Source organism: Heliconius melpomene, chromosome 1 (assembly GCF_056956725.1).
Source record: "Heliconius melpomene rosina isolate 202511_hmr_F chromosome 1, ASM5695672v1, whole genome shotgun sequence".
Taxonomy (NCBI): domain Eukaryota; kingdom Metazoa; phylum Arthropoda; class Insecta; order Lepidoptera; family Nymphalidae; genus Heliconius; species Heliconius melpomene.
In genome coordinates this window covers 11893076-11917947 of record NC_140389.1, presented here as the reverse complement: position 1 = coordinate 11917947, position 24872 = coordinate 11893076, and the positions used below count along the sequence as shown (strand labels likewise).

The 24872-nt window shown below is 33.7% G+C and overlaps 3 protein-coding genes and 1 long non-coding RNA gene across 5 annotated transcripts; 2 read left to right on the top strand and 2 right to left on the bottom strand.

The window, feature by feature from the left end:
• Window positions 1-3031: 3031 nt before the first annotated feature.
• Window positions 3032-8085, top strand: LOC146541456 (protein big brother-like). Its single transcript, XM_085187595.1, has 3 exons — window positions 3032-3356; window positions 3901-4080; window positions 7102-8085. Exons 1-3 carry the CDS (start codon window positions 3183-3185, stop codon window positions 7453-7455), a joined length of 708 nt encoding a protein of 235 aa, XP_085043721.1. The 5' UTR covers window positions 3032-3182; the 3' UTR covers window positions 7456-8085.
• A 179-nt stretch (window positions 8086-8264) lies between these two features.
• Window positions 8265-12716, bottom strand: LOC146541455 (uncharacterized). The gene is made up of 3 exons (XR_014878102.1): window positions 12329-12716; window positions 11660-11766; window positions 8265-11533 (listed from the first exon to the last, which is right to left on the bottom strand). It is a non-coding gene; the product is annotated as an uncharacterized LOC146541455 (long non-coding RNA).
• A 6358-nt stretch (window positions 12717-19074) lies between these two features.
• peo (ubiquitin E2 variant domain-containing protein pendolino) lies at window positions 19075-22583 on the top strand. 2 transcript variants are annotated; one of them, XM_085185760.1, is made up of 5 exons: window positions 19075-19277; window positions 19381-19445; window positions 19522-19622; window positions 19697-19884; window positions 20764-22583. In XM_085185760.1, the coding sequence occupies exons 1-5, from the start codon at window positions 19222-19224 to the stop codon at window positions 21011-21013; spliced, it is 660 nt and encodes a 219-aa protein (XP_085041886.1). In that variant the 5' UTR covers window positions 19075-19221; the 3' UTR covers window positions 21014-22583. The 2 variants fall into 2 exon arrangements, with proteins under 2 accessions (XP_085041886.1, XP_085041893.1); XM_085185767.1 differs by having other exon boundaries at window positions 19136-19277; window positions 19384-19445.
• LOC146541453 (UPF0598 protein CG30010) lies at window positions 21550-23890 on the bottom strand. The gene is made up of 2 exons (XM_085185780.1): window positions 23618-23890; window positions 21550-23094 (listed from the first exon to the last, which is right to left on the bottom strand). Exons 1-2 carry the CDS (start codon window positions 23753-23755, stop codon window positions 22576-22578), a joined length of 657 nt encoding a protein of 218 aa, XP_085041906.1. The 5' UTR covers window positions 23756-23890; the 3' UTR covers window positions 21550-22575.
• Window positions 23891-24872: the final 982 nt, after the last annotated feature.

Below are 24872 nucleotides of genomic sequence, written 5' to 3'. Positions count from 1 at the left end.
GTGCACTCCGTTAGTAAAGTCCCGCACCATGCATTGCATTAAGATCAATTGTCGCGGCTCTACGACACGTGGCCATTATTTTAATAAATAATCAAAAAGTACCTACGTTGTAGACACTGTATCTATAATTTTTAGGGTTCCGTACCTCGAAATGAAAAAACGGAACCCTTATAGGATCACTTAGTTTTCCATCCGTCCATCTGTCAAGACCCTTTTTTAGGAAAGCGTGCAGGTATCAAGCTGTAATTTACAACGAATGCTTAGGTCTAGTGCTCCTTGAAGCTGTGAGAAAATCCAACTCAATCAAAACAGCCACAATCAAATATACCGCCGTTTATACCGCAAATTTGCGAAACTCGCAAAGGAAATAAAACCTACAGGATACTTCCCGTGAACTTATAATCTTACGCTCTCCTTTTACGCCTGCCTTATAGCACAGATAAAGGAAAAGTTGCGAAAAGTAAATATTTATAGGCATATCATAGAATCCCACTCGTACTTAACCGGTTTTTTTTTAATAAAACAAATAGACATTTTGTAATTTGTACCTACGCATATTTTATGATTAATAACGAAGATATCTACATTTATTTTGCTTTTTGTCATTTCGTATTTTATTAAAATAAACTTTTAAGGACGTGTATCAATTAATTGGTATAATTTCTATTTTTAAATATAGGTAATAAAAATAATACAAAAAAAGTCTTTCATCACACCATGCCATAAAGTTATACTGCAAAATTATACTATACTATTTATAGGTAGGTACATGGAAGATACATATTTTAGAAATTATTGAGGGCAATTGTCAATATAATAAAAGCCAATACAATGCATTTAAAATTTTTGTTCGTTTGTCGGTTCGTCTGTTTGTCTATGCGTTTGTTCGTTAGTTTTACTATTGTTCTTAACAACTTCTTTTAGCATTGTTTTAGTTATATTATTATAAAATATATAGTTAGACAAAATGGCTACAAGGAAATTGTTTTATTGGATTGGCTGAGATTTTAGTTTTAATATTATCTTCAAAATGATAATACCTATAGTAGATAAACAAAAAAAAGTAATTCAAATTAGTAAACAAATAAAAAATTATGCAGTTCAAGCAAGAGAAGAAGCCATGACTGGGTTGCTAGTAATAAAATAAAACACTCAAATCCTAAATAAAATTATTTAGTTTCTTTAACGTGTGCGACCGTAACGGCAACATCAAACATATTTTTTGTAGAAATTTAACAACAAAAGCGACACTTAGATAGCTTTATCAAGAAGGGATCACTTTAGTGATAGTTTTAAACATTTGATACATTTAACAACACTTCGTGCCGCCCATTGTCGTTGATCGTTATTGATCCCTTAGACTAAGAGTTTCATGCGCATTCTATAAGATTAAGTCATATATTGTATAATAGATATCCCTTTTTTATTATAAGTGACTTAAAGACCTTCACAATATTGCACATTCTGTTTAATGTAATTTGTTTATATTTTACTTACTTTTAACTATTAAGATAGAAGCCAGTCCTGCTTTACACAACAATACCTTCCCACACTAAAATGTAATGTTTTAAACTTAAAACGAACGTACAAAAATATATTAATCAAATCCTTCAATTTTTTTACGTGATGGTCTAAGTTCGTGAGGACTAAGCTGAGCTAGGCATTAGTGCAAGTGTTTATATACACTATAGTGTAGATATGATTGGCCTATGCCGGCTTGTAGTGCTTTTTTGACAATCGGTCTACACCTCTTGTACCAATAGCAGCGTCATATATTTAATATTTTATTATTGTGATCGATTTATTAAAAGTATTATCTTTCACTAGCAATAATTACTGTATAAGATTGGAAAAAAATATGTGACCACGCAGTAAAAAAAATAACAAAAATGTAGACACAACATTGTATTTTTTGATAATAACACGGAACGATTAATTATCAACTTAAACATGTGATACAATTTTTTTATGTTTGAATTTTTTTATCCATACCTAAATAAACGGTGGTTTTTCTGGTTCTTCTTTTGGTGACACTCACGCGAAAGCTCAGCTTAAGCCTCGTGAACTGTGCGTATCTTGTTATGATAACTTAAATTATTTTTCTCAATTAAAAAAACTTATATTACAATAACGATTAGTGAAATAATTATTTACCTTTACACTGCTTTTAATAATACATTTCATTTAAATTATTTGATTATGCCGATTTAAAGAATTAATTGCATAAGTAGGTACTATATACTTTATGTTGTAAAGAGAAAATTACTATATAGGTACTTACCTCCTCAAAAGAAATATTAAAAAAATATTAGGTAATATTTATTTTAAGACACTGAACACTTATAATTTAATTTCCTATAATGATCCAAATTTAATTTGTTACAAATATTTATATTTAATTATCAATTTCCGTATTAACACAGTAAGTAGGTAAATCGTATATTAACATTGCGTATCTTACCTTAAGGTAGATTTATACACTTTACTATGCAGGTAATATGGCATCAAGTTAAAAAATTTTAGCAGCGTTTAAATATTTTTTTAAATGATATATTTAGAAAAATAAACTTATAGAACACGCAAAAGTAGTCAGGAAGCTAATTGAACGGTTCTGACAAACAACTGGAATCCAAGATCCTATTATTAGAATTATATTTATAATGCAGAAAAATATCATATTTCGAAGGTATCACAAGCAGGGATCATGCTCCCCCCATGACTTATTTTATTATATAAAGGATATTTATCTTGTTACAAAGGAACAAAAGGCTCGATATAAGTATATAAAACACTCGAAACGTCCAAAAAGCATAATGCCCATCATTATACATTCATATGCTTTGTTGCTTACAGTATTTATTTTGAAACATGTCGAGGGGAGAAAACCCTCTTTCCGCTTGAAAGCTCCCGAAATTGCATAAAGGAGGCGTCGGGTACAGTGGGGCGGCCTCGTCGAATACTGTTATTGGAGCTACGACGCCCCACCATCCTTTCGCTCCGCCCTGATGAAAATCGTTCCTGGCAAATGCTCTAGCGATCATTCCGTAGTCGGCAGTCGTGACGGTAGGTCGTTGTACAACTTAATATAACAAGTAGTTTGTGTTATCTGTCTGTACCGCCAAAAGTAGTCAGTTGTTAGTATAAAAAGTGATGTTGTATGGTGTAAAAGTGTAATACGTGTTATGCACGCAATGAGTGATCCTGCTGCTTTGGCAGGAATATTGCCATTCGACTCTATCGGTCTATACGAGCAACCTAAGCCAAGATTCATCTTCAAGATGCCACGTGTGGTCCCTGATCAAAAAGCCAGATTTGAGTCAGAAGACTTATTTAAGAGGCTAAGCAGGGAGAGCGAGGTATTTATTTCTATTTGTATCTAATTCTAAGCAATGTAAATTACTATAAATGAAACTCTATGTAAAGAGTACAATTGATAATATAATAATGTTACGTCTGAATCAACAGGAAAAGTTCATAAAATATTTTCATTTAAACAAACGCAATACCAGGAAGGATATTACTTTAAAATTTGATGTGTTTTTTCCTTCTTGTTTTTAATTTACTTGAGCTTAATGACCTACAAATTTATATAAGTAGCTCCACGCTGTATCCCGCACACAGCAGGGTAGGCTGAGGGAACCTAGTGTTAAGCCACTCCGTTCCCCATTTCTGCCGAATTTTGGAGGCATTGCATGTTGAGTGGCAGAACTCAACGCCGCGCTTTGCCTTGACACCAGAGCGAAGAAATGGAAATATAAACGTAAATAAATATTTCACTTCCTCGAATGAGGATCTAACCCAGAACCGTCGTGTTACAGTCACACCCTTGTGTCGCTGCGCCACGATGGCCTCTATACTACTACAAATTTATATAATTTTCAAATTGTCAATGTGGAACAGGTTCGCTACACGGGGTATCGAGATCGTCCACCAGAAGAGCGCCAGATGCGTTTCACCAGCGGTTGCCGTGAAGGGCACACCGAGATTGCCTTTACTACCACGGGGACAAATCTCCAACTTGTTTTTGATCACTCTCCGTACAACAATCGAGGATGCGATTTTCAGAAAGAGACTGGCAAGGTAACATTTTCAAATGTCGTAAATATATAAGAAATTTTAGATTAAGAATATAAGTATTTAGAATTTAATTCTTTGTTCTTAACAAATTCATTTTTTTATACTTTAGAAACATTGAGGATTATGAAGTTATTACGTAACAACCTATATTTATTCACCTATATAGTGGTTTTATATAGTTATTACTAATAATTTATTAGTAAAAAGTTATTTAAAAGTTTATTATTAAATATAAATCAATAATGAAAAACATATTTTCTTAGAATATATAAACTTATAGTTAATCATTGACCAATCTTTTTCCAAATTGTTACTAGAGAAATAGTACCTAATTAATTAAAGTTTACCATCAATAACTAAGAAAACCACCACAAATTTAATTAGAAATATATACAATTTCAAAGAAATATACCTATACAAATTTCTTCACATTCATAAAATATTAAATTAGGTTTAGTTAGGTCAACTTATTATATATTTTATTCCGTTCCAATATGACATCTAATGAGTCATTCTATTGAAGAAATCAAAGATCCGGTAATGACGCTATTACTTTGACCATGTAAATATGCAGCACGTCATCAACCTTTCCGGTCGTCATTCCATAACAAAAATTAAGACATAAATAACATTCCTACTAATGAAAATAATATTATGCCGTAACGCCGAACATAAAGTGTCGGTCACGCTCCACCCGTTTTGATACGGTTTGAATAAAGGTATAGTCTATCTCTCCTGGCCAACCGGTCCGCTTAATGACAACAGCATTACACAATTTAAACATGTTAATGCATTAATTTCACTTAATGCAAAAACTACAATTAATTTGAGTACAACAGCAAAGATTATAGAGTATGTTTGTAGATATTATGTCCCACACAAAGCAGGGTAGGCAGAGGGAACCTAGTGTTAAGAGTTAAGACACTCCGTTCCCCATTTTCCGCCAAATTTTTCAAGGCATTGCGTGTTTAGTTGCGGAACTTAACGCCGGGCTATATTGAGGCGCCTAATTTTTTTTTAAAAAGAAAAGAAATTGTAAATTATTGAAAAGATGATCGTTAGATGATCTCAGTTATTCGGCGGATACATAGGAACTGCTTAGTAGCTCGTCTTGCAAGAGATATGAAGTGTGTAACTAATTGTCATAGTATAAATCCTTCTTATTGATAATTCTGGACTTCAAATTTAATTGTGTTATGTCAATCAGCTCGAGCAGAGATCTGTAATATGGTACTACCTACTATACACATTGTATTTTTATTTTCGTAACAATTTTTTCATCAACATCAGATTCAATAAAGCTAAAGATTATTGCTATTACTCCAATAGGTCTTTCTTGGATCTTTCTTTCTGGAACACTATATCTATAAAAAAAATAGATTTGATAATTTTCAGCAGTATTTCGCCCTAATGTCCGTGTATATTTACAGAATGAAAATATCCAAAGAATAAAGAAAACTGGGTACATAAATATATTTTTTAAATTTTTGATTGTGTGTTAGAACTTCAATGAAATTCCAATTTTAATTAGGTACATTAATGCTTTTTAAATTTACCCACCTTTCAATTTAGATTGTTCTTATTATTACATATTATTTACGAATTAGAAAAACTTAAAAAAAAATTCTATATTTTTACATTATTCTTAAAACATATTTAAATACGAGCGTTTCTATTTTAACGTAGTAACGTGTACCTTAAGTTGGCGCTAACTCTGAAAGGACTCGACTTTTAAGTTAGTAATTACTCATACCGTCTTAACTACATATTAGACTATTAATTCTCAAAATTTCAATTTTGCTAAAATGACGTAGGTCTGGGGCCCAAGGATCTCAGTCTATTATTATTATTGTTAGGTTTATTATTGCACTCTGTTTAACTACACCGGGAAATGATCAAAGAGCTTTTTAAAGTAATTGAATAAAAATAAAATTCTAAATGTTACGAGTTATTTCTTTGAAACACGATTTCACATTTCGGGAAAAATATTTAAATATTTGATAAACGATTAAATTCGACTCGATTCAATAAAATTTTGCCCCTTCAAGACCGCCTGCTGACTTGCCCTATATGAATACTTATATTTATTTACACTCGGTTCATTTAACAGCACACTCGAGTTTGCACCAGCCCTCGGCTCTTACAGCTACTCTATAGAATAGTAAAAACAGCTTTTTGGATAAAATTTTATTAAATAGATTAATTTAGTATCTAACCTCATCTTACAATAAAATAGGAGGTTAAGACATGGCAAAAAAAATACATGTAACAATTTAACAATATTGTATTTTTTTGTATTATGTTATATAATAGTTATTAAAGTATTGAAAAAAATATACGATAAATTTATTTCGCCCAAGCAATGAATTTAATTTGGCATCTGAACAACCCTCCTTTGAAGTCGTTGAGGGAGTCTGTGAAATTAAATTTGTAAGCTCTCCATAGCTCTCCAGTAGCTAAGGGGAAAGCGACCTGAAATCAATAATGGAAAAGCTCCTGTAGGATTGGAGGGCGTCGGGACGCCACGCCCGCCCAGCTATCATGGCCGACGATGCGCCAATCCCCTCCCCCCGCTCTTTTCTTTTAGATTGAACTAATTTGTCTTTTTACTTAACAAACAAATTATATAATACTTTGCTACAAATAAATAATAGAAAAAATAATTTATTACCATAATTAAGTAAGATTAGTTTTATTAGCATAATTAAAGCTCAGGCGAGGTAAGCACTTAATTAGGTACTTTAGGAATATTTTTAAAGACATCGCGGAAGCCAAAATAAAACGCACGCGATCTTAATGCCTGTTTCGCTTACCTGCTGTTGTTGCTTTCACTTTTTTGACCTCCATGATAAAAAATAATTGTTAACATTCATTATTATTTTAGTTATTCAAAATTCATTTGAAATTTAAAAGAACATATTGTCTAAAAGTTACCACCAACTGTGCGGATACAGTTTTTATTTATGTTGAATAGGAAAAGGTCGATCATTAATTTTGCTAAGAGGAATCTTTTTTGTCTAACAGGTTCACATTGTGTCCCGCTTTATTATGAACGGCGTTTGTGTGCGATGGAGAGGTTGGATAGATTTGGAGCGACTTGACGGCGTCGGCTGCTTAGAGCTCGACGAAGAGCGAGCTGCTATTGAAGATTCTGCTTTAAGAGAGCAAATAGAACGATACAACCAGCGATTGAGAGATTTTGAAGACAAACAGAGGGCTTACCGTGAACACGGTGAAGAATTACGGGCACACTCGCAAGTCCATGCACAGCGTTGCCATCAAGCGAGGCAGCCGCCGCACCCTGCTCATCCTGCACATCCTCATGCTACTCATCCTGTCCACATTAAGCCACATTCCCAGGGCGCTCTTATTTCTTAAGAAATGAAGATTGTGTTACAACATTACTCTATTCATATTAGTAGTACCAAATATTCAAGTTTTAAGCAATCAATTTCATATTTTATTTCTTACTAGTTAATAAACGTAGCTAAGATATTAATCACTTTCTCGTAATATTGCAAGTATAGATTTTGAGCTCTTAAATGTAATCTCATAGTTTTATTTTAAAAGCTTAAAATGAACCTAGTAGTTAAATAGTAAAACAGCATTATTAGTAGGTACTAGTATAAAAAGCACACACATACCTACCATTGCATATTTTACAAGGATCTAGTAGGTAATGATAGTTGATTGCTAGACAAGCTGTAAGACAAAGATATAACTTTAAAATAGTAAATAGTTTATTCCTTATCAACGCAATAACTAATACGATGTTTAACAGACTTGGGTAAAACGATGTGAAATACATCTGAAATTTAAATAAAAAAATGTATTTCTATTCTATCATTTAGGCTATAAATGTTTAAAGTTTAATTGGTTTTAAATAACAATTTTTGTTTGTACAGAAGACATTATGTTCATGTTTACTGAATATTTGTGTTATTTAATTTTAAGAATTTAACTTTACGTGATAATGTGATAGGCATGTAAATAAAACTTTATAACTTTCACATGATTTTTATTTACCAATTTTTTATTATCAATTTTTTTCTGAATGATAGAAATACAAAGTTTGATTAGTTTGAATCATGGCATCCGAGTGTGCACGTTTAACAAAAGACACTACTAGTTTTACATTGAACGAGAAATAATTACTAATTTTACATTGAAGAAAGAAAACACAAAAAATATAAATAACATCTTTAATAGACTATTAAAAGGATAATGAAGTTAAAAAATAACACAATCATATGCCATATTATATTTGTACAATACCATACAAACAAATATTCCATTTATTATATTACCTAGGGGCTAGACACTTTTTGCTATTTTATTGCACCGCTTCGCGTGTTAACTTAAGTTGTGTAGTGACCTCCTTGAAATTAGGCTCTCAGATTTTGCGCATTACCTATATACTCTCGAAAAAAAAAACAATCCTTAAATGAAACTTCGCAGCCATCTTTAGCTAACTTTTAGATTATAGGTACAGATGTAGGCAAGTTGGCAATTTGAATGAATATCTGGATTCTCAAAAGTAAAAATAGAAACTATTTTTATTTATGAGTAGGTATAAGCCTAGCTTATAATAATCTTCTGAAGTATTGTAAACAAATGATTGAATGAACCTAATAAAATACGGACGGACGGACCACGTGTCCGTAGAGTATAAAAAAATATATAAAACGTACTTTTTAAAATTCAACCGTTCGCACGCTATCGCAATTAAATACAATTAGCCATCCGTCACAATATGTTCTGGTGCAAGGACGCAGTCCCTGGAGTTGCACGCGCGCACCTGTGACTGCGCCCGCGCAACCCTCGCCCTACGCTCATTATACCCAATTTAGTTCAGGAAATGTTCCCATTTATACTCGTTGAACACACAGTTAATTGCTACATTTAAAGGTTGAATAGTCAGAACTACATTTAATATGAGTTAGGTATACTTATATAAATTCAACATTAGGTAACTTTACGTAGATGAAATGTTTTAATAAAAAAATGAACTACCGCTTAGAATATATTAAGCAGGAAATAGTAAAAGAATAGTGAATAGGTTTCATATAACAGGTATATGATTTACTTATATGATAACATTATTTCACGCTTACCTAGCTGTGTCATCGTGATAGATATCTGTATAATGTTACATTTTACGCGTAAATAAATATTATTTCCAAAAAACATTCGATCTTATCTACGTTTTTATTGTGACATGCGGCACCTTGACCGTCAACATCGAGCAGGTACCTCAATTGGACATCATCCGTAATCGTTACCGACAAAAAATTTACAAGAAAAGGCAAAATCGCCGAACAACCAGATATTAAATAAAAAAAGATCGATGATGTATCCGCAATAAGCCCAAAGTTAGGAGGATAAGATCGACGTACTGGTGTTTACCGTGGGAATGGACAACCAATGATTCTAATAGAATATGATAAATAATTATTTATATTGTTTCTTTTATTATTTCATCTTTATTGTAAGCTGAGAGAATTTTGATAAGGCACACTGTTTTCTATTTTCCAACTAATTTATATTCATGTATTTTAGATAGCGGAATGTTTATTAACGCCACATTATATAGTGACATATATAATACATTTTTATATTTTTAATATAACCTTGGGCGGAATTCGATTTACTATTACATATACACTAAGTCAGATCATTTACATTAGACATAATTTAGGACATATTTATGTTACTCTGAATTCCCACGAGTATTGAAGCAAGTAAAATGTTATTATGTTCATAAGGTTTCTTTGACACTCGAGATACCTTGTATCACACTTGAGTGACTAAGTTGTAAATTTACACTGAAGCCTTCCTTCCTTAAAAAAATATTGAATATATGATTTAATAAATTATATGTAGGGGGAGGCGGCTTAGTAGACCAGTGTATCAAAGTCATATTTGGAGTAGGTAAGTTTATTTGTATTATATGTTCTCACTTCTTGCCTAATTTCATAAGTGTAGTTCTACGGAAAGAACCCTATAGGTCTTTTTGATTACGCGTCGAATTTCATACAAAATGCAAAAATCGATGCATAAATGCTCGTATCTTTTGATTGCGTTGACTTAAAAGCTTAATTTTGTACCTACTTCAAGGGGGCATGGACTTAAATATTTTATATTAATTTCTCGAAATAAATGCTCTAAATCTCAAGGTAAAAACTCTTGACAGACGGACAACAAAGTGATCCTATATAGGTTCCGTTTTTACCTTTTGAGGTACGAAATTCTAATCATGATTTTAATATTAATAGGTTTTGTATAATTTGACTTAGCTTGAAGTAGCTATATAATTGTTTGTTGTTGATAGTAAGAATATTATTAGACCTACAATAAAAATAAACAAATTAAATTAAAACAGCATTGTTTATAGCTAACCATTTTTCTTAAAATATTATCATAGATTTTGAGGAAGCGATAAAGCGCCTAACTGAAAACCTAACTGAAATTTAATATAACTTTTGGTTTTACAACAACCTAGTTAAAAAAGTCTATATGACTTGTTAGTTGTCAGAAAATCATTTCTTTTTTTAATTAGAGCACTTTTTTGTTTGATATAGGTGCACATAAATATTTTACCTTCTCATTTTTAAAGATAAGGAGTAATCTACGAGTGTAATTCTTAATTATATTTTTGAAGCTATTGTACCTACTACAACTATAAACAAAATACAAATTTGTACATTAGGGATTTATTTTTGTCTGTATCAATAATGTTGCTTATAGATAATAGTTGAAATTTTAATATTGAGAATGAAGTGCAGATTTAATGTTTTTTTTTGTTTATCTTCACAATGTATCCAGCACAGAGCAAGGTAGACAGATGAAACCTGGAAACGTAATGTCTTCCATATATAATGTCCCTATATTAAGAAACCTCCATTTCCCCTTTACTCAACGCCTGTAAATATGATAAGGAAATGAAAATATTAATATTTCATTCACCCAGAGTGAAAATCAAATCACAAATTGATTTAAAATGTATGTAAAAAAAGAAGATTATCAGTAAAATGGAATATTTCACTCACAGAGTACGTTAGACAAAAAGGCATATTTTTTTAAGGGATTGGGCACCCTTCCTAAAAATTACGATAAAAAATACTACACCAGATCTATCTATATAGATATTCAAAAGTGATATTTCGTTCTCTATATTTTATAGGACCAGAATTACATTTAATTTGCTCTAATTATATTATTTCTAAATACATTAAAGTAATATAAACACATATATATTACAGGGACTCAGAGCTAAATTAATCTGTTTGTTTATCCAGCAGGCCTAATCGACACGACTGCAGAGCGTACATCAAATAACTGAGTTTATAGTCGGGACGCGGGACGCGGGACGCGCTGTGCGGCACTTTGAAGGCGAGTAGCGCCATCTCATCCATATGTTTCCTCGAATTAATGTCTGTTTTCTTCGAACAAATGCCTGTCGTAAAACATGTAGATTACTACATAAAACATTATTGAATCTTTGTTGATAGTAAAAAACACATTGAATAAAATCGTAAGAAGTAGGTAATGTTGATAGTAAGTAAATGAAATATATACTTACCGGATTGGGACCAGCTCGGCAGCTTGTGCTTTCGATGCCCACTCGAGGAAATATATTATTTTTATTTTCTCGCTCTGGTAACAAGGCGAAGCGAAGCCTCCAGAATTCTGCGGAAAGTTGGAAACGAACGGAGTGTCACTCAGTTCCCACTGCCTTCCCTACTATGTGGTTACAATAAAAAAAAATATCGTTTAATAAATTAGTTCGTAATGATTTCTTTGTAAGTTACATATTAAGTATAAATGTTATATTATTATGAAATATTGTACCTACAGGATGTAGGCAACAGCTTTCTTCTAACAAACTATATTTGTAGCATGAAATTTAAAAATTTTATTAGAAATAAACCAGTTGGAACCTATTTTGTACGATTACTACGATAAAAATAGCAAAAATATCCTTCAGATGAATATCAAGCTCACTAGTCCTAGCCCAGCAGTCTCAACAGCCGTAAAATGTCTGACTTTTTCAACATCGTAAGAAGTGGAGCTTAGTGTTCCCGCAAGAGAAGATAGTTGGGGCCCCATTGAAGTTTCAAATCTACAGTTATTCTTAGTAATACCGCGGTATCAGTAAAATTGAGAATTTCTCTGTCGAGACTTAAATTAAGCTTTTTTTCCCGTGCATTATTAACGCAATATTGACGCATCAATTAAACCTGGTACCTACCATCACTAAGTATCGAGAGAAGAGACTTCATCAATTAGTAGACACGTGCGGGATAATCCCAGCTAATAGAGAGCGCTTGTCGGCTAATCTCGGGATCATCAGTTGCCCTTTGCGATATAAGCCCATCTCTTATAGAGATACGTAGCTTCACCTAGAAAATCAATATGGCATATTTGAATTAAATTAAATTATTACTAGATATGTATATTTATTAATAATTTCTTTTGTTAATAATAAAATACCTAATGTTAGTTAATAATAATTTAAACATATTTATTCAATGCTAATGACCTAATTGAGATGAACCTGACTATACGAGTAGGTACCTACCGTACCTACGTACATAATGTTTGTGAAGAATTGAAGTTCTAGAGGCACTTATTATTTAATATATGTCCTATATGTGTTAATTTCTTAATTTAATAAATAAGTATATAATCTCTCCATTTAGTTAGATAAAACGATATTAGTTTTAGTATATGAATAGCAAAATACTTCATAGTCCTTAAATATTGTCTACATAAATATAACATTTTAATGATTTTTCACAAGAGAATAAAATATAACTTTGTTAAAATTTATGTTTGATTTTCGGTTATAAAGATTTTATTACATTCGAAGTACCTATCTAGTTTTCAAACGATTGACTTTGAGACAAAATGGTTTTAGACCCTCCACCTCCATGTGTTTTGCACCTACATACGTTAAAACAATACTTAAATATTGAAAAAAATTGTTTACCTTTGTTTTTGTAACATTATCTTTAGAACCCAACCTACGACAAAACTAAAAGAAATATATGTATGCCTAAGCCCTACATAGATAAAACTACAAGCATCATATTATCATTCAATTCAACGTCTCGCAGGTTAAACTAGGAGGCCCGGATGAGACAGTTGCCTAGTTATGATTTACAATCTTTTAAAACGCCATCTATTATTTGAATCCAAAACAAATTTATTCTGGCAACTGAGTACTGACAAAGTGGCAAGAGAAATAGAGAATAAAATTATACAAAAAGATGTCAATTCACTGTGCGTACGCGTTTTTATAGATCTCCTTATTTTCTACAATAATGCTATTTTGATTATTTGTTTACATAAAGTACGAATGGAGCTTTACTCTCTTGCTGTGGCAACTTCACTTCGAAAGTGTTGTACAAAATTACGAAAGGATGCTGTGTTAAGTATTACTTAGTTGTTTTGCAAAAAGTCGCTATTTTATGTTGTATTTTTGTGTTCCAACCAAATGCCTAGTCCTTTTGTATCATGAAGATACAAAAATGGCAGTCCAAATATATAAATAACAAACATAAATATTATAAAAATAAAAAAATGATAGTATGATTGTAATGTCAGTTGTTTTTATCTATAAGTTTCTAAATTATATTTCAAAAAGCAAATAATTATACATAATAACAAAAAGATGCCTTAAAATATTATAGTTATTAATTATGTAGGGGAATTGCTTAAGATGTCATACTTTTTGTTTCAAGACAAATATATCAAATAAATAAAGTCATCTGAGAACAGCATATTGCGTATACTATTATATATATCATAATCTACGAAATTATTTTACTTTCAGAACAATCATCCTTCAAACATCATAAAAACAAACAAAAATCGCACTTAGGTCGACCAGTGTAGGACGACATATCAACAGGGTAAAATGACATACTTAGTATATGGCATAAAAATGCCATCATTATTTGTCGAGTTATTATAGTTCACAAATAAATAGTTTCTTCTTTGCTGGGAGGCTTTTAAACAGTATTAAGGCCAGATTCATAAATGTTGCAAATTCTATGAGGTTGGATTCCGTTATCAGTCACTTCCTGTTTCAAAAGGGAAATAAGCTTCGTCACTTGCGGCTATTGAATGCCCTTGCTCTAGCAGCCTTCTCCCTGTCTTCTTGTGACCAATATATATTCGTTTGTAATTACCAGGCATTTTGTAGGTAAAGCAAAAAAATACATCGATTCTATTTATAAGGGTAAGATAGTATGCCATCATATACTCACGTTTATTACCCAATAGATAAATGTATTCACGTCCAGAGGGTGTCCAGACTAATACCTGTCCGATATTGGTTTGTGGGCATACGGGTACGCGACCCCGGATCCTCGAGCCGCCACTCTTATATCCCCATCCAGTCCGTAAGAATGGTGTCCCCCCCCCCCCGTCTCCTCCTCCTTTCTCCAGCTCCCTCCTTTACCTATCCTACCCCCCCTATTTTCCTCTCCCTTCGGTTTTTCCCCACAAAGGGGGTTTTGGAGGTCAGACGGCAGTCGCTCCAGGAAAACCACAAACAGCCACAATATGGAACGGACCAACAACAGACTGGGTACGGCTAGGGCGTCGCCGCGAAACGACGCGCAGGCACATCGCCCTACACCTGCGACAAGTGGGCAAGGGCTACCGTGTCAAGTACGGGCACGGTTAAAGACGCAAGTACCCAGAAGGAAACTCCGCTTTGCAACGTGGAATATTGGCTCTCTAAGCGGACGATGCAGGGAACTCGCAGATGTACTCATGAGACGTCGGGTCCAGTGTGCTTTCCTCCAGGAAACTCGCTGGAAGGGCAATAAGTCCCGTAACATCGGATAGGGTTACCGGCTTATATACACTGGGTCACCTTCGGGTAGAAACGGTGTAGCGGTAGTGCTTTCTGAAGAGCTTCAGAATGGGCTCCTTGAAGTTGACCGTCGCTCCGACCGCTTGATGCGAGTGAGGGTACTGATTGAGGGCGTTATCACAAACTTAATCAGTGCCTATGCTCCCCAGGCGGGATGTAGCGCGGCCGAAAAGGAGACATTCTGGGAGCAGTATGAAGGGGTGCTACTTGCTGTGCCATCTACCGAAGTGGTCTTAGTTGGGGGGGACTTGAACGGGCACGTTGGTAAGGCTGCTGAGCCGTATGAACGTGTTCACGGGGGTTTTGGGCACGGTTTTCGCAATGCAGAGGGAGAAAACATTCTGAGAACCTGTATTGCGTCTGATCTGGCCGTCGTGAATACGTTCTTCCAAAAGAATTCTCAGCACCTTATCACGTATAAGAGCGGGTCCCACTCAACTCAAATAGACTACTTGTTGACCAGACGGTGTCATATGGGCAGGGTAACTAACTGTAAGGTCATTCCAGGCGAAAGCCTAACGGCCCAACATCGTCTTCTTGTCATGGACTTTAACGTCACTCCGAAGAAGAAAGTAGCCGAGAAACGTAGGCCTCGGATCAAGTGGTGGTTGCTGAATGGACCGATGCAGACCGACTTCCTGGCAGAGGTGAAAAGTCACGATATTTCGACGAACACCGAGACTGCTCAGGATGCTTGGGATCGGGCTCAGTCGGCAATCATTGCGGCGGGCAGGCGAGTTCTTGGCCTTTCTAGGGGAGGACGTGTCATCGACAAGGAGACATGGTGGTGGAATGACGAGGTGCAGGAGGTGACTCGTGAAAAGAAGGCTGCCTTTAAGAAGTGGCAGGAATCCAACTCTCCTGAAGACAGACTGGAGTACACAGTAGCTAAACGTGCCTGTAAAAGAGCTGTAGCCAGAGCCCGCAGTGAAAGTTTGTCACCATTGTATGATAAACTTGAAACTGTGGAGGGGCAGAAGCTCATTTACAAACTGGCACGTTCCCGGGATAAAGTGACGCAAGATATTGCAAAATGTCTTTGCGTCAGAGATTCCCAGGGCACGCTGCTCTGTAATCATGACTCTGTGAAGGAGTGGTGGAGAAGCTACTTCCAGGAGTTGCTGAATACTCAGCACCCATGCATGTCTTCATCACGACCCACCGCCTAACCTCGGACTTATTGCCCCAATAACCCTTGACGAAACACGTAATTGCCTTCGACGCATGAAGAACGGAAAAGCGGTGGGACCTGACGACATTCCGATCGAAGCGTGGAAATCGTTGGGCTCTCTTGGTGTGCTCATGCTTACTGACCTTTTTAACCATATCTTGAACACTGGTAAGATGCCGCATCAGTGGCGGCTTAGCTTCATTACCCCTATTTACAAAGGAAGGGGCAGTGTTCAAGATTGTGGTAGTTATAGGGGCATTAAGCTTATGAGTCATACCATGAAGCTCTTCGAGCGCATGATCGACCTCAGGCTCCGCCAAGAGTGTACTATCTCTGAGTCTCAATATGGATTTCAGCCAGGATCGGGCACCATGGACGCCATTTTCGCCCTCAGAACTTTGATGGAGGCATACAGGGAAAAAAGGAGAGCTCTGCATGTGGCCTTTTTAGATCTGCAGAAGGCCTTTGACTGTGTGCCTCGTCAGTGTATCTGGTGGGCATTGCGATCCAAAGGGATCCCTGAGGCCTATATTGAGATTATCAGAGACATGTACCACGATTCCGCTTCTATGGTTAGGACTGCTGTTGGCGACACTAGACCCTTCCCGATTACAGTGTGGGTTCACCAGGGCTCGGCTCTTAGTCCGTTCTTATTCAATGTAGTGCTCGATACTGTCTCGGCTCACATCCAGGACCAGCCTCCATGGCTGATGATGTATGCCGACGACATAGCACTCATTGCCGAGAACCGACTGACGCTGGAGCGTAAAGTGAACCTCTGGAAGGGTACGCTTGAGAACGGCGGTCTTAAACTAAATGTGTCGAAGACAGAGTGCATGGCCTGCGGGAGCCGGGACTCGAGCACCATCCTTATAGGTCCTGAGCCAGCCGTTAAGTCGGAGAAGTTCAGGTACCTTGGATCCGTTATGCACGAGTCTGGAGGCATCGATCACGATGTCCAAGGGCGGATAAGCGCTGCCTGGGCCAAATGGCGGGAGGTCACTGGTGTGGTCTGCGACCGCAGAATACCGCCCAAGCTCAAGGGGCTGATATACAAGAGCATCATCCGACCGGTTCTTTTATACGGCAGCGAATGTTGGCCGGCACTATCTCAGCACACTCAGGAGCTTCACGTCACGGAAATGAAGATGCTGAGGTGGATGTGCGGCGTAACGCGGTCTGACCGCATACGCAACACATTCATTCGAGGTAGTCTTGGGGTCCGTGACGTAGCGGATAAGCTCCAAGAGCGCCGCCTCAGATGGTTTGGCCACGTTACGCGCCGGCTTAAGAACTATGTCGGATGCAAGTGCCTTGCTATATCAGTTCCTGGAGTGACACCTCCTGGACGCCCAAGGAAGCGCTGGCTGGATGTCGTGATGCAGGACATGAGAGCCAATGGTCTAACCACCGAGGATGCAAAAGACCGTGCAAAGTGGAGTAGGTTGAGTAGGAGGGCAGACCCTGGCAATAGCCGGGATTAATGCCAGGAGGAAGAAGAGATAAATGTATTTAATTTTAACCGTTGTGACAAAAGTTTATAAGTCAGGATGCGCTTTTAGCGTTAGTTGTGTCATATAATAATCCTATTTTACATTTATAGTTCAAATAGAAAATCTTTATCTTACATGTCTTTTCACCATCAAGCAAAAGTGAAAGAAAAATTGTTAGCAATTCAAAATAACGAAAACATGAATTACTTGCCCATCTGCATTCACTTTCAGCCATACTGAATTCAAGCACTAGCTGCATCTACAGACACTCTCAAGATCATAAAACGTCACAAGATCGTACTTAGCGCTAATAGTTTCATCAATATTGTTAGTGTGTGATCTTATCGTAGTATGCCATCTTGAGCACAATTCCCCTATATGGTCAGTTAGTTAGTTTGGATTCAATTTCAAGATGTCACTGCTAGTTAATTTGTGCTGCAAAAAATCGTGAAAGGGGGCTCTTTTAGATTATATAGTATATATTACTTTAATTTTTGGATAAATAATGAACTGGAATACATTTTTTTTTATACAGGGTGGAATTGTCAGCGCCACTTTAAATGAAACCACAGTTTTAACTACTCTATAAAAGCCTAATATAATTCGGAAAAAAAATAATTCTCAAAAATGAAAAAGTTTTTTTTTTCAAACAAAATAAATAATAAAATTATCGTTTTAAAATAAAACGCCATTTGTAAAGTATAACATAGGCACGCACACACTTACCTGTCAAAGCGGCAACGTCGCATACGTATGTGTGCGTGACACGAAATACAGGTATGGATAAAAATCGTGAAATGTAAAAAAAATCCTACGTCCAAACCGTTGAGGTACCTTGATTATTTTTTTTAATTCTGGGTTTGAAATATTTTACCCTATATGCAGTTTCAGTAAAAGAAGCGCTGCCTCTTCCACCCTGTATAACATGAAAAAAATATATATTAATGACCATGTATATACACTTAAAAGTACATCAATATTTTATTTCTCCATTCAATACATTGGAATTGCGTATTGATATTGATGTTTTCATAAAATTGAAACCGTCTAATTTATTGAACAATACTCCACAACATTTTAGTCAATTCTTAAGTTTTAATTTATTATTTCTAAGAACTGACTTTGATATTTAATAGTCCATTTATACGATTGAGGTTTGCCGAGCTCCCAAAAAACCAACATACATAGCAAATGAAAATAGTAAATGATCATCGTCGTTTTGAGATTAAGTGAAGATCGAAACTTTGAAAATATATTTAATGTGACACAGATCCGAAAGTACTTCTACTTTAATGACTTGTTATAATCGATTTGACATTTTACATAAACTCTTCTATAAAATTTATTATGTTTCGAAAGTTTCAATAAGTTTTCTTACTACTGAATCGATTTATAATTTAATAATGTAAACACCGAGAGAATTCGATGCATCGATGTGTAGCATGTATCCTTACCCTAGCCAACCCTGCTGTATACTTTATATTTATAATAAGTCACTTTGACAATGTTTGCTTTGACATCTTAGAATAGAAAGTGAACTGTGTAATCTTTTTATTTAAACCAAAATAAAATTAATAATAAATATTATTAAAATGAAAGAAGGAGGTTATTCTATGTTTCATCAAGAATATATTATTATGGCTGAATAGTAAGTTCAACTCATATATACATATAATGAGTGTTATACATAAAATTAAACTTATATTGCTTAGTTTACTTTAAATTATATATAACTTAATAATTAATTACAGTAGAATGCTGCAAACAGAACACTTACCTGGAATTTATGTCATACCATCACATGATAATTCATTTTGTAAGTAGTAGTAATTATAATATATGTTTAATATTCTGAAGTTTCTATACATTGTAGTAACTTTAATCATTTTTAGTATGGTATGGTGTAATATTTGTAAGATCCGGTACATATGGAGGAGGTGTATTCAGATTTACTCTTTCTTTACCTGAAAAGTTCCCAGATGACACTGTACCTGTAAGTGTGCTTAGCTTCTAACATTATATCAATAATTTAGAAGGGAAAAAATCTTTTCATATCTTTTTTTTCAGAAAATCACTTTTAATTCTCAAGTATTTCATCCTGCAATTGATTTTTCATCAGGAGTTTTAAGCCTTATTGAGGTATTTCCACAATGGGATAAAAAGGAAAATCATATTTGGCAAATATTAAAATATCTGCAATGGATATTTTATAATCTTAATATTAAAGTACCTGCAAATAATGAGGCATCATCATTGTAAGTAATAAAATAAAAACCTTATTATGAAAACATAAAAATTTGAACCCGCGCCTCTTTGGAAATGCGCTTCGACCATCTAAGCCATAAGTTCTGATCAAGCTATGTGAAGATTCTTTACTTTTGTTACAAGTTATTTATGTTGTTAGCATCTCTGTAGTGAGATTTTTACAAATTTCTGCTACCCAAAGATAATTACTTAGAATAATTGTTTGAATTTGAAAAAAAGAATTGTTTGGCAAGAGAAAATATTATTTTTTTTAATATTTTTAAAGTGTTATTCCACACTTAGTGTTATGTTCAAAACGATATGTTTTCATAATAAGTATTTTTCTTTCCTAAATGTCAAAATAAATATGCATAAACTGATAATATCAGCATTGAAGACAACAAACATTTCATTAGCATTGACTGTGCATTGCAAAAAGAGAGTAATGTGTTTATCAGTCTACATATGTATCTTTTTACTTTGTGGTAATAAAGAATTCATAAGCTTACCAAATGTGATAATTTTAAAATAGTTGATTCATGTTTATAGCAAAGTGGGAATCCCTCTGCGTACCCTTAAGATATACCACTCTGTATAGTCTGTGTATACTTCCACTAAAATAAAGAAAAAACAACAATCTGTGTCAAGTAGAGTACATTTGAATGAGTATTCAAAAGATCATTGTAAAATATATACCTAGGTACCAACTTTGATGGGAGTTGAGCATTAAGCTCAACATCCTGGGGATTTTTTTGAAGTTATGGGCTTACATGACCGCTTACAGTGATTCAAAAAGACATTATAATCCAAATATTGAAATGCTTATACTATTTATGTTAGTCCTATAAATTATGAACTATCATTTCAAAACACTTAATTATCTATTTCAGATACAAAACAAATAGAAAATTATTTATAGAAAAGGTAAAAGAAAGTATAGCACAGAGTGTTGAACATGTATATGATGACCCACCTACTGAAGATAAACATTACATCATTTTTAAGCCTTATGACCCAAACATTCATGAACCTGCCAAAAATGTTATGTTAAATATGTCTAGTGGGAAAGAAAGTTCACATGGAATATCATGGGTACAGCCTGGAACTTATCAATCTTTTACAAAAGGAGATACTTCATAATAATTATATTTTTTGTTTATTATTGCAATAAAAATCCACCTAGCCATATATGTAATCTGTGATACAATTATAAACTGTAAAACAAATTTTATATCAATATATTTAATTTAAGACATGCTGTGGAACAATAATTTTGCAGCATGGCAAAGATGTCGGCTAAAATAAAATCCTAATTACTGCAAAAATATTAAATTTGTAAATTAGTTTTGTTTAAAGATTTTACATTAAAAAAATAGAATAAAAACACTTGAATACTAATACTTTCATAAAGAATTGAATATTTTTACTTATAAGATTGTATAATTGTGAAACATATTATATACATGTATATGCTATTTATTGAATTAAATAGCTCTTAACTTTTATTTATCTTAAAAAGCAGAATTCATCTCAATAATAGTAATAGGTATACCTTGATTTATAAAATGAGTTTTGCAGGTTTTTTTTTGTGTTATAATATAAATAGTTTGTGTTCTGCAATATACAGAAATAAGAAATTACTAGGATATTATACAAAAATAATAAAAACAAACAAAACTGTTTCTATTTATATATTTCAAGTAATTGTAATAAATATAAAAAAAAAATCCACAAGTGACATTTTTTTAATGGTGATAAAATATTTATTTTTATATATAAGGATAGATTTTATATAAAAGGATTCATTTATGCAATATTTTCCAATCACAATTCACTAATTGCATCCTTACTTATGTGGGGGTCTCATTAAAGGACTAAGACCCAAGTATTAAGCATTACTGATATATATTTTTCTACGATAATTAAAATAATATTGCTTGACTAATCAATTACTGTTTTAATTTTAATGTTGTGTTTTTTAACCATTTGAGGAAACCAAATCTGGTTTAATTCATAATTTTTATTTTTCCACATAAAATTTGTTGGTGCATCACTCTCACCATTTTTAAAAGTAAAATTTTTACTTATCTCTATAGCTAGTTTTGATCTCACTAACGCCCAATGTTAATAATGTATCTCCTATCTCCAGTTAACGTCTATCTCGTACTGTCCGACATATCTATCCAATCACTAACCTGCATGCCTACCTCCATCTCTGTCTATTTCAATCTATGGTAGCAATTTTTGGATTAGGATTGGTTATTAACATTGGGCGTAAACCAATACCTCCATACTTTTCATCAGCTGGATGGTACACTCTACCAGTTTCAGGAACCATATAAACTTTTTCAGGTTCAAACTTTGATATCAACAAATCATTTGCATATCCAAATGTTAAAAAATCAACTTCTGAATTTTCTTTAGTTATTATATGGGTATACACAATAGGTACATCATCACATCTTATGTAATTTCTTTCTTTACCACAAAGAGATATGAAAGGAAATTCATCTTGATATCTACCAGTTCTGTTTATTCTAATTCTTTTGAAAAAAAAAGGAATTCATTTATGCAATATTTTCCAATCACAATTCACTAATTGCATCCTTACTTATGTGGGGGTCTCATTAAAGGACTAAGACCCAAGTATTAAGCATTACTGATATATATTTTTCTACGATAATTAAAATAATATTGCTTGACTAATCAATTACTGTTTTAATTTTAATGTTGTGTTTTTTAACCATTTGAGGAAACCAAATCTGGTTTAATTCATAATTTTTATTTTTCCACATAAAATTTGTTGGTGCATCACTCTCACCATTTTTAAAAGTAAAATTTTTACTTATCTCTATAGCTAGTTTTGATCTCACTAAACCAATACCTCCATACTTTTCATCAGCTGGATGGTACACTCTACCAGTTTCAGGAACCATATAAACTTTTTCAGGTTCAAACTTTGATATCAACAAATCATTTGCATATCCAAATGTTAAAAAATCAACTTCTGAATTTTCTTTAGTTATTATATGGGTATACACAATAGGTACATCATCACATCTTATGTAATTTCTTTCTTTACCACAAAGAGATATGAAAGGAAATTCATCTTGATATCTACCAGTTCTGTTTATTCTAATTCTTTTGAAAAAAAAATCAAGAAACTTTTTCTCTTTAAAACATGATGTGAAATTTTTCATTTTAGAATCATCTAAAAATAACTGAAATTTGTTATAAACAATATTAAAATATTATTATTGTCTTGTACTAAAGGTGGGGAAATATTATTATCTTCATTAAAAATGGATCTTACTTGTAGTGGTCCTTTAGGAACAACTAAGTAACCACTAAAAATTTTCCAGAGATGGTAATGAGTAAATTTATAGAAACTATTGAGTCTTTCAAAAGTTTTGTAAATATTATACTAGGTAATTTAATAAATAATATAAACTAATAACTTAAAAAATATTGGCTTTTCTATGTTATGAGAGCCAGGAAACTAAAACTATTAAATATTTTATTTCCTCGAGTCGAACCCACAACCTGTCGAGTTTACAGTCGCTTGTGCCTCTGCGACATGACTCCCCTCTATATTTCAACATTAAATTATTTAAGATAATAATTAATTAAGAAAACCAATTACTAGTGATTATAAATGACACTTAAAAGCTCTGTGAGGTTAAAACAACGTTATACGATTTTCTTTTTCCACTAAAATCAAATCAAAGTGCAAAGGCTGCATACCATTCCTTGATGATCTATATAATAAAAATACTCTCTAATTTTTGGTTGAGGCTCTTGACCCTGTATATACGTGATAAAACGTTGCTGACAATTTATATATTTGGGAAATAATGATAGTGATCTAGTAACCCGATTCATTCTATAACTAAAACTTATAACATAAATAGATAAAATGTACGTAGGTAAAGTACAAACGTAGTATCATATTATTATTTCATATTCAGTATCATATCATTTGTCATTGTCAATAGAAAAGTTACAGTTGCAAGTTGCAACCAGTTACAACCATGAACCGTCAACCAACAGTAGGGATGTACTAAATAATCGATTTTAATTTAAATCGCTTATTCTTTTCGTATAATCGACTTTTTATAAGCGATTTATATAGAAAAATTAATAGATTTTTTTAAAATTATCTATATATACATGCCTAGGAGTTAACGATTTCCCACAGGCAGCCACACAGTGCCTGCATATTTTCAGGGACAGAGTACCCTCTTCCCTACCCACCCGGTGTCGCTGTAAAGGCAAATAAGGCTAATAGCATTAACCTCAAGACCGAAAAAAAAAAGAAGGAGTTAACGATAAGACGAAAACAAGTGATAGACCAATTCGTGACAGTTATGAGAAAAATATAAAAAAAAATCTTTATCATGTATTTTTCATATTATATTTATTATAAAAAATATCGGAAAAACCGACACCCTCTGATCATTTTTCAAGTCCTAAGATTACAAATATTACTCTTTCTTCATTTTTTGTCTGTAATGTAATCACGAGTAACCCTTCTGTGAATTACAGTTTAAGATTGAAATATACCTGCATCAGTTTTCAATAAAATGTTCTAAAATGTTTTTGCTATCCTTATAAGTCCTGGGCCAGCCCCTAAGTCGGAAAAGTCTGTATATATATAAAAGGACATGTTCCTACTGACTGAGGTAGGGGTATTTTTTTCCCAACGCCCGGGGGCGTTGGATGGTTAGAAAATACCAAAATTCCACTGAGGGAAGATGCACGCACAGCCGCATTATGTGTATTCCTTCTCAGTGATCGCCAATATGGCTGTCGGCGTAATCGGTCTACTAGGGATTTTCTAACGTATGTCACTCATTTCTGGAGTGAGGCCATTGAGAGGTATGGTGAGGCAATGGCCGTTTCTCTTGACATCTCAAAGGCCTTCAACAGGGTTTGGCATGATAGCCTTATAGGAAAGTTACCAGCATATGGCTTGCCCGATGACTTGTGTTCTTGGCTA

What these genes read in the sequence shown, in the direction of transcription:
- LOC146541456 (XM_085187595.1), top strand. Translation starts at nt 3,183, where the DNA reads ATGCACGCAATGAGTGATCCTGCTGCTTTGGCAGGAATATTGCCATTC. An exon ending in GGCTAAGCAGGGAGAGCGAG is followed by an intron (nt 3,357 to 3,900) that starts GTATTTATTTCT and finishes AATGTGGAACAG; the next exon opens with GTTCGCTACACGGGGTATCG. An exon ending in TTCAGAAAGAGACTGGCAAG is followed by an intron (nt 4,081 to 7,101) that starts GTAACATTTTCA and finishes TTTGTCTAACAG; the next exon opens with GTTCACATTGTGTCCCGCTT.
- peo (XM_085185760.1), top strand. Translation starts at nt 19,222, where the DNA reads ATGAAAGAAGGAGGTTATTCTATGTTTCATCAAGAATATATTATTATG. An exon ending in TCCCAGATGACACTGTACCT is followed by an intron (nt 19,623 to 19,696) that starts GTAAGTGTGCTT and finishes CTTTTTTTTCAG; the next exon opens with AAAATCACTTTTAATTCTCA. An exon ending in AATAATGAGGCATCATCATT is followed by an intron (nt 19,885 to 20,763) that starts GTAAGTAATAAA and finishes TATCTATTTCAG; the next exon opens with ATACAAAACAAATAGAAAAT.
- LOC146541453 (XM_085185780.1), bottom strand. Translation starts at nt 23,755, where the DNA reads ATGAATCGGGTTACTAGATCACTATCATTATTTCCCAAATATATAAAT. An exon ending in ATATAGATCATCAAGGAATG is followed by an intron (nt 23,095 to 23,617) that starts GTATGCAGCCTT and finishes AACAAATTTCAG; the next exon opens with TTATTTTTAGATGATTCTAA.